The sequence below is a fragment of the Balaenoptera physalus genome, assembly GCF_965194825.1.
Source record: "Balaenoptera physalus genome assembly, chromosome: 9".
Lineage (NCBI taxonomy): Eukaryota > Metazoa > Chordata > Mammalia > Artiodactyla > Balaenopteridae > Balaenoptera > Balaenoptera physalus.
Window position 1 is genome coordinate 99,356,450 of NC_138888.1, and position 9,581 is coordinate 99,366,030.

A 9,581-nucleotide genomic window follows, 5' to 3' on the forward strand; every position below is an offset into this window, starting at 1 on the left:
TATCATCTCCCATTTTCAATCTATGACACTAAGAGATGTAACACATACCTCAATCTACTCGGAGTTAGGGGTATATGTTTGGGATTTGTGCCTATTAAAATAGGATGCACTAAAGTATAGAGGAAGGAGGTCCAAAGTAAGAGACCTGGGCTTGCAGTCTAGGTCACATCACCAGTGTGAATGCGTTAAGTCTCTTAATCTCTCTCAACCTGAGTTTTATCTTTCATAAAATAAGGATGATGGTCCTCTCAGGACTAACTTTGAGGGTTACTATGGACAACAAATTAATTCAATCACGAATCTATAAATATTGAGTAAATACTTTTATTAAATTATGCAGCATTATATAACTTTTTAATATTGTTAATATTATTTCATTAAGCTGAAAACTCATATTCAAATATTTAATTATCAAGCCAACAGTAACACCAAATAGGGTGGCCCAAGACAGTAGGAGGAGGTCTGCGTCTACGTGGGACTCAAGTCCAAAAGACCAAACATCAAATGTGATCCAAAGGACCACAAGGCAGGTCAGCAAGGTGCCGACACAGCAAGCTGAACGGTTTCCCTCCTGTGTCCCTCAGGAAGAAAGAACTGATGGGTGTTCTAACCCTCCTGAGGCCAAGAGGAGTAGCGTCCTGGCAGCTACTTCCCAGATGCATGACTGCAGCGGGCCAAATATGCCATAAGGTTACTGCTATTTAGAAGGAAAACCCAGGGATTTTCTACTCCTTTGCACCACAGAAGGTAAGACTTAAACCCTTTATCTATGAGAGCAGGGGAATGCAAATAAACAAAAACATATTATAAATATGCTATTCTTTTCCAAAGAGAATCGTTTTCTAGCTGTCAGTGTGGATAAATACATTTTGAAGCAAAAATACTCTTAATTTTAATCTTCTCCTCTTTGATGTGAGCTGCTCACAATACAAAACGGTTAATACCAAATGCCCTACCAAATCACTGCACGGAAAAAGCTATCTGTTAAATAGTTTGGCTCATTATTTCAATAAATACAGTTATATAACTCATATACTATGAGAGAAAAGGAACAATATTAACAATATTAAATTGTTAAAAAAGTTACATTAATATTTACCTTTTGTGGATGAGTTATATTTTTCTTGTTCTTCAATGAATTAAATGCACATAATGATGGAAACAAAAGAAAGAAATCAGCAAATTTATAGTTAGACATGGAAATATGAATCAACACAATGGCATGAATAATAAAAATACATAACATATAATGTGACATGGTAAATTGCAATGAGAAACCATGAGGAAATCTCAAATATGGTACTAAAATCAATCAAAGAAAGAATGAATGCAACAATTTAAAGATTTTAAATAAAAACAGAAACATTGGGAAATTAATATTGTATATTTGGCATTTGAAAAGTATATTTTGTGTTATTTTTTCTTGCCTTTGAAGAATTGCAAAGTATTACAGCACTCACTTTACTAAGACATTTTAACCCTAATCCATTGTGACTTTTTATTGTAAATGTACTTAAAAGCATATTTAACATTCATAACTAACATTTTCATTTCAAAAATGATAGCATTTCAGATAATTTGAAAAAACATATAATAAATAAAAAATAAATTCCATTTTTTGCTAGATAGTAGGCATTTTCTTTTCACTGTGGAAAATATTCTGGAACATTTTCCACCTGGAAAAAAATATATTTTAATTTAAGTAATCCTTTCTTCCTTCTCAAATTACTGTAATTATATTAAAATATCTCAAAGTGAAACTGTTCTTGGCAGACTGTATTTCTCAGACATTTCTTAAGCCTTTCTCTGTCTCCTTGTTGGTGCACCATTTACTGAGAAATAATGGCCTATCTAGATATTTTGAAGGGGAGTGCCTTAGTTCTAGGTAGCAGAATTAATAACAGAACACATAAAACATAACTGGCACACCAAGTGTTAGTTTATAGTTTATGAATGATCTTTAAATATGTCTTCTTAAAAAAGACAACTAGGTTGAACACACACAAAAAAATCACTTGGTTGGCTTCAGAAAACCATACATTTTTATGCAACCAATTATGTTGCTTTCAGTCTCACTCGACCTGAGGGCTACATTGTAATACAACATTGGAACACAGCCAGAGGAATTTCCTGCAAGTCTTGGCTCTCAATTCTCACATACCATTTGAGTTACCTAAATTTTAAGGCTACTTTTTAGCGACTTTATCTCAAAATCTCCATTGTAATCACACCTCTTCTTTTTCCCTAACTATACTTCAACATAAACAGATTCCATATAGCAAATAGGCTAGCATTACTAATTTTTAAAAGAAACTTTAAAATACTTTTTCAAAAATTAAGTAAATGTATCTTTTCAAATTATATGTTAGCTTTTAAAATAATATATATTGTTTTATCGTACAAGGAGAGAGTAGTAAAATTGTATTACAAGAAAAAAAAAAAAAACAACAAGAAGAAACATCCAAACAATCTACGGATCCTAAACAAAATAATGTAGATAATTGTAACCAGAAACTGTGTATGAATAAACTTATTTTATAAGTTCATCAGGAAGTTGTATCACTATTCAGGAATCTAAGCCATTTGAAATATTTGCTCCTAACCAACTGCTTATCAACTCAGTTATCTTTTTTAAAAAAAGAAAATTACCCTTTGTTAAAAATTAAAAAAACCCCACAAATATACATAAAAGAAAACTGGAAAGTAGTCAAGTGCGGTAGAACTTTCATTGATTGCAAATAAACTGCATTCTGCATCAGTCTTCATGGCAGATAGAAGTAAATTTTAACATATAATATGGAAAGAAAAACATGACATGATTCCACAGCCCTAAGAACATCAATGAAATCCATCTCAAATGGATTTAGACAGCTAAATTCTGTCTAACCCATGAATCAAATTAGAGGTTTACTTTTAAAAACATATTCTAGGACACACAACGATGTCATGTAAACTGTTCAGCTTGAAATAGATCCATAATAAGACGAAGGAGGACAGTATCATCATTTACCAAACATCCCAAAGCACATAGTAATATCATACAGTAAACCAGATCCACTTTAATTATAGAAGAATACATAGTTACAATAATACATGTTTGTTGTCGTATTTTTTAAAGGTTGTATCTATATGACTCTTAAGATGATAAACTTCAGGAACCTCAAGTAGCAAGTGTTTAGGAATGTATTTGTGATATTAACTATCAAAATAACTCCACCAATTTCATCCTCAGCCACTCCTTTCTTCCCACCTCAATTCAATCTTTACAAATTGGTGATTTCTCTGAAAGACAACTGTGAATACGAATATCATAAACAGTAATGTTGACTGATATCAACAATAGAACATGAGCTTTTATAAAAACCAAAGTCCAGCATACAATCCATCTGACTTTGTAGAAGCAATTCTTATTTCTACAGAATAATAAAACTATAATCTCACTATATGAGCGTTATATGCAGTACCGTTATATACTTTTGAACCGGAAGTGTTTTAGCAACTGGAGGAAATGCAAAGAATTTTAGAAACAAATGACTTTTCGGATATCAATCTTTAGTGCACTATGGCCAGTAACACTGAGTTTGTAGCTGAACACTAGAACCTGTAGTTCTTTTAGTTGTGCAACAGGAGTTCATGAATGGATAATTTAAATAAACACCACATTTTAAAAAATAAATTTTAAAACAATTTCATCTAGGCTACTGCTAATTACAGTCTTAATAACATTAATTATGAATTATCTTCTCAAAATGTTCCCAGATAAGAGAAAGTTTGTTAAACACATGAACGGAGAATTCCAAAGAATTGTTATTTCAGAAAAGAAAGTCAGAGTTTCACATAGCCTCATATTTTCCTGATTAACTAAATGAATACCCTTATAATGACCCTGAATACTAAAGTATGATATATCAACAGGACATATGATTTAAAAAAATAATACAAATCCAGAATTTATTGTAGCAGCATTTTTGTGTCAATATGCTGATACTTCTGAAATCTACACTAATTTTTCTATAACCAAGTACTCTGTGTACAGACTCTGCCTGATCAGTTTTTGAAACAATGTATTTATCTTCTTCAACCACTAACACTTCGGTGATACATTCAGTAAAGCTCTTTGAGTGAGTAAAACACATACCCAGCACCCTCAGTACAGAAGGAAATATACAAGTTTTACATCAGAAACAACCAACACTGTTGAGAAAAATATGCAAAATGTTAACCTTTCAGTTGTTTCATAGGGATGAAGAGTTTCAATACATGTTTTAAATAGAAGTCCACTGCGTTCATATTACAACCCCAAATTAAACAGTATTTCAGTAAACTGCTTAACAAATCTCTGGTAATAAATTATGTGATAACATTTACCGATAACAAATCATTTCACTTACTGAGAAATGGGATAGCACCTTGGGTCACATGAAGAAAACAGTGACTCTTTTAACATGGTATTTAAATCCTCTTAGGCCAGGTAGCTTAGTGAATTTAATTTCCACTAGAACCTGCCCACCTCCCAACATCTCTCTTTCTAGGAAGATCAAACACAATGTGTACATGCTTAAAATAAGGGAAACTTAAGTGATGTTAACCGTTAAAAAACACTAAAATGTGTGTTCTAAGTCAGTTTTTCACCATCAAACTTCTATAAAAAAATACAAGGTATTGCAGTTAAATTAAAATAAAAAAAAATAACACTAGCAAAGCCTTCAATACGATTGCCTCATTTAAAAATATTTTTAAAACAAGGTTAAAAACGTCTTCCTTTGACACATAAAATACCACATTGTACTGAGGTCTTTGAAGTTTTATTTTCTTCCTTTGCGCCTTTGGAAAAGGTATCTCTAGGGCTCAATCTGTTCTTTTAATTGACCATCTAAAATGCATGCATTCACTCACTCAGCAAAAACAGCATATAGGCCACGCACTGTTATAACTTGGTGCTGGGAATAAAACTCTAAGACACTTGACTTCTTAGGATTCATCACACCACGCATCATGAAAATACTACTCTTTCAATAGAAGGCGTATAAAAGGAAGTGGCTCTGAAATCCGAGATTTTGTCAGTGCTCTCTCTATGGATACCTTGTTCTGCACTGCCGCTCCTCACTGGCGCCTGTGGGAGCTGCCTGCCCCGAGGGCTGCCAAAGGCTGTGTCTGCGGGCGGGGACTGCGTCGGGCTGGCCTGCCGGTGCACTCTGCGGGGAGAAAAAGCAGGGCAAACGAAACGATGAAATCCCAGAGGGCCTGACAAGGATCTCTTCCTTCCTACCGTTCCTCTTAAAACAGACGTAAAACCTCTAACTGGGCCTTTGGAAGCAAAATCAAGTACTTTTTATGATGTGTGTAAAAGGAGTATTACCAAAAGGGGCTACAAGAGACAGGGAAATGTCTGCCACGTGGAGTTCTGCAGAATGAATTCCTGAACTGGGCAGAATGGAACGTACTTCTTTTCATTAACTCTCTATGAAGCTGTGACTTTCTGTTAAGTTATCCATGTTTGGTAGTGCTGGACCTAGTCTATCTACTCACAGCCTATGAATCTTAACCACATGGGTAAATTATTTAAGAAAGGCTGTTGCCTATATTGCTACGATTAAATCCATATAAGTGATAAGAATAGTTCTGGCTGCAGACTTTTATAAATTACCATTCCCTCGCACTTTATGTTTAAATAGGAGAAATCTGAAAAGATATTTATAAAAATAACCTTGGGCACGTGCTATGAACTATCTTGGTGAAAAGATCAAAATTACAAATACAAATTTAAGAAGCGTGAAGATACATCACTATTGTACAGAAGTAAGCTGACCTCCATCTGCTGGCATTCAAACTTTTTTTTTTAACTGAAGAACTTTAAAACACTCAGCTTTTACTGAACAAAGATGAAAGTTTTCAATTTTTTTTCTAAGTCCTCTTACACTTTTTAAAGCAAGTACACACTTAATTCCGGGTAATTTCTTATACAGAATTTCACATAATTAAAAAAAAAAAAAATATATATATATGAATATGCCACAAACAGATGGAAGGACATAACACAGGCAGATTTAATTTTCGATGATGGCTAGTTGGCAGGAAGGAAAGAAGAGAATACCACCAGCACAGTGAAGGTAGATGCAGGTAAGGGAGGGTGTGGAAGAGGTTAAGTGTCACAAAGGAAGGATTAAGAACTATGGTGTCGTAATGAGTGACAGTGTCAAGAGGTCAGGAAGGTACAACACCACACCGAGACCCAGAGGCAGACACGGAACAGCGACCTTGTCAGGAGCGGAGAAGGCGGCGCCGACCCTCCGGGGGCAACGTGGTGCATAGAACACAGTGTTCTGACACTAAGGTGCTCACTCGAGCGGGAGCGAGCGGGATGTTTTCCCCTAAGGACTAGCTGATCAGTCGCTCTCGGGGCTGCGTATCCCCTTCTAGAAAGACATGGTGGAAGAACCCTAAAACATTAGGGTCAGAAAAGATCTTCAGTCAGCAGGTCACATCCACTTTGATACCAGCACATCTGTCCAAGGAAAACCTGGTTACTCGTACAAGACAGTGATTTTAAAACCCCGGAGCAAACCCATCACACAGTTACTGAAATGGACCTCACATCAAACGGATGCGTTATCGCGCACGTGCACGCCTGGTGGTTCTGAGCGGGCCTGTCTGGACTCCTCCAGTGTAACAAGCCTCTCAGGCCCCACAGGGGCAAAGACTTCTGTCTCTTGTTTCTTACCGAGCTGTATCTCTGGTGCCTAGAACACAGCAGCACAGAGAACAAGGGCTCAGTAGAGAGATCTGGATTTGAATGAGTGAACTCAATCGGGACAGTGACCTCAGGGACGCTTCAAGCACTTGCCTTCCAGAAGAAGCAATGCACTGGTGAGCTCTGTGTGTACTTTTACAATGTTCATAATTTATCTCTGCAACAGCGAAGTCCATACCAAATAGGTAGCAAAGGGAAGCTGTCTTCTAAGGTTGATTTAAGTAGACCAACAAATTAAAATGATGAAGTAAGATGGGGAATGCTTCATTTTTGAACTGACTGAATGCAGATGGCTGATATATGGATAAAAATATGTCCTCTGATGTATAAAAGTAGCTGAAAAGATATTTGTCCATACATTGACAGTTATCTTAATATAGTGTTCAAAATTATTATGAAGCCAATTTCCGAATTAAGGACCAAGAATTAAAAACTGATTTTTACATGTGACTATATATATGTATGTGTATATATATATATATATATATATATGCTTGTTTAAAGCAGACACGTTTTTGCTTTTTTCATCATTTTCAGTATGTATTTTAAATAAAATGCACATTTAAAATACCTAATCTGTATTACTTTTCATAGCAACAGAAGCCAAGAAATAACACTTCATCCTTTTGAAAACAATGCTATAAAATTCGATTAAGTAATTTAAAGTGTGTGAGTCAAGAATCCATATCGATCACAGGAAGTACATTAATTACTGAGTGATTTATTCAACTTGTATACAGATTGACAGTTTTTCTCAAGTAGAATGATTTTCACAGGTATAATTATTTTGATTCAGGATATCTCCTCTATTTCCAAACAATAAAATGGGAAAATGTCATATTTTAGAGCATAAAAAGGTACAGCTTAGGTCTTTAATGTGTGCATTTTATCTTCTTGAGCTCTGGATTAATGCTTTATCAGCCCCTAAGGCAGATCCCGAAACCTGGAAGGTCACTTCGATTTCAAAATTAATAGAAGAAAGGACTGACAACATATTAAAACTGTTCATTCCTTCCGGATTGCCTTCTCACATGAACTCAGCTCTACAGAATTAATTTATATGGGAAGGACCAAGGTGTGATCAAGTCCTTTCCAACGATAAATAATGAGTTTCTGTCTTTTACTCTTTAAAAGCCATTATCATGAGAATAAACTTCAGCACTCCTTGTACAAAATGTACTCGAAAATACTTGCTTTGAAAGTTGGATAGTACAGTTTTTACCCTAGTCCTGAGAAAATTCATGGATCTTGCAATTTCACTAAAATCTTGCTTCATTTCTTAACGCAATTCATAAGCACCAAAAGGACTTCTTAATTGCAACTTGAAATGTGAATACTTTAGGGGGGCCTTATGTGACCCCAAACTAAATGGCACAAATATAAAAAGCAATTTCAAGGGCAAATAAGTGGCTCTCTAGATGAATGTTACACAGATCTTCCCAAGCCATGAGCTTGCAGGACCCGAGAACAGTGTGTCCTGTTGGGGGTTAATCATTTCGCCCCAGGGCTGTTTCTCCTTTGACACGAACTAAAAGTCCCTCAATAACAAACCAGTTTCTGCCACCAGCCAAACGATGACCAATATGAAAGCGTGGACCCAAGGGGAGGCAAAGAAACCACTCTGTCTGAGGAAAACCGAGGAGGGTGGCAGCAGGGCTGGATCACAGGAGGGGAAACGGAGGAGAGTGAAAATGCAGAGGCTGGAGAGAGACGAGCAAGGTTTTGGAGAAGGAGAAGGTGGAAGCAAGTAGAGTTCGTTTCAGACAAGAGGAAAGGAGAAATGTTGAGGTCCAGGAGTGAAACGTGAGAGAATCCAGGCTTTTCGATGAAATGGCATGTGCTAAGGATGTAAGGGTGTCGGAGGGAAAGAGATCAAAAACCAGTACGTTAGGGGGTGGAACGGGGAGTGAGAGAGAAGGAGAATGACGGTAACAGCTATTCTCACTGGGCATCCACATGTCGCCGTCTACACACGCCAGCCACTAGTGTGTATGTGCGTGTATAGACGTGTGTGTGTATGCATGCATACCACATACATACACACGTGTCCATTTTTTGTTTTGCATTCTCACAACAGCTCTAAGAAGTGCTATTGTTCCTATTTTATAGATGGAAAAACTGGGGGTCACAGAGTGACCTGCAAACAGACAAAGAGCTAACATGATAAAGGTGGGACCCACGCAGGTCTATGAAGCTCTAACACTGCTCCCTTTTCTGCCTCTGAGACAGGATTGGTTTCTATATCATGAGATGAAACATGGTAATTTCACATCCCTGGATGTATTGCTAATCTTGTAAAACAAAATAAATATATGTGCAGGTATCAAATTGCTTGACAAGATTTAATAGAATCGTTTTTTGAGAGTTTATAGGAACAAAGTATACGGAAAATGGTATTTAATTGAATATCTACTCTGCTTTATGTGTCTATACATAATATATTTTTGAAACAAAAATAATGAGGGTTCTAGAGCAAAGTATGAATTCCAACCTGACTGACTCCAGTTCACCATCTCCAAACCCATTGCTAAATATTTACCACTGAGTTCAACCTACGCCTTCTCTCTTCACCTAAAGTCTTAGGTGTTGTGACTTGAACTTAAGTAAAACACATTTCCCACCAAAACCTTAGGATGTTAGACATTTCTGTTGCTGCAAGCAGACTTGCAGTGAATTGCTTCTACTGTGGCTTTGAGTTCTGTTGTTTTTTTTTTAATTACTTGTTAAAGGATAGACATGCATGTGGTATTTAAGGTCGCCATGGTTCCTCCCATCATGGCCATTTCAGGCTTACACGGACTTTTTTCCGGAGTGCCAGCACAACATAAAA

The 9,581-nt window shown here is 36.2% G+C and overlaps 1 protein-coding gene across 34 annotated transcripts in view; it reads right to left on the reverse strand.

The window, feature by feature from the left end:
• RIMS1 (regulating synaptic membrane exocytosis 1) overlaps nt 1-9,581 on the reverse strand; it is a 463,443-nt gene that overhangs the window by 109,149 nt on the left and 344,713 nt on the right. For 23 of the 34 annotated variants that reach the window (XM_082474132.1, XM_082474131.1, XM_082474128.1 and 20 more), the window contains one exon: nt 5,083-5,195. In XM_082474132.1, coding sequence (XP_082330258.1) covers nt 5,083-5,195 — 113 coding nt within the window. Of the gene's footprint in view, nt 1-1,099; nt 1,130-5,082; nt 5,196-6,257; nt 6,441-9,581 lie in introns of all 34 variants that reach the window. The other 11 variants (XM_082474094.1, XM_082474116.1, XM_082474105.1 and 8 more) reach the window with 2 other exon arrangements.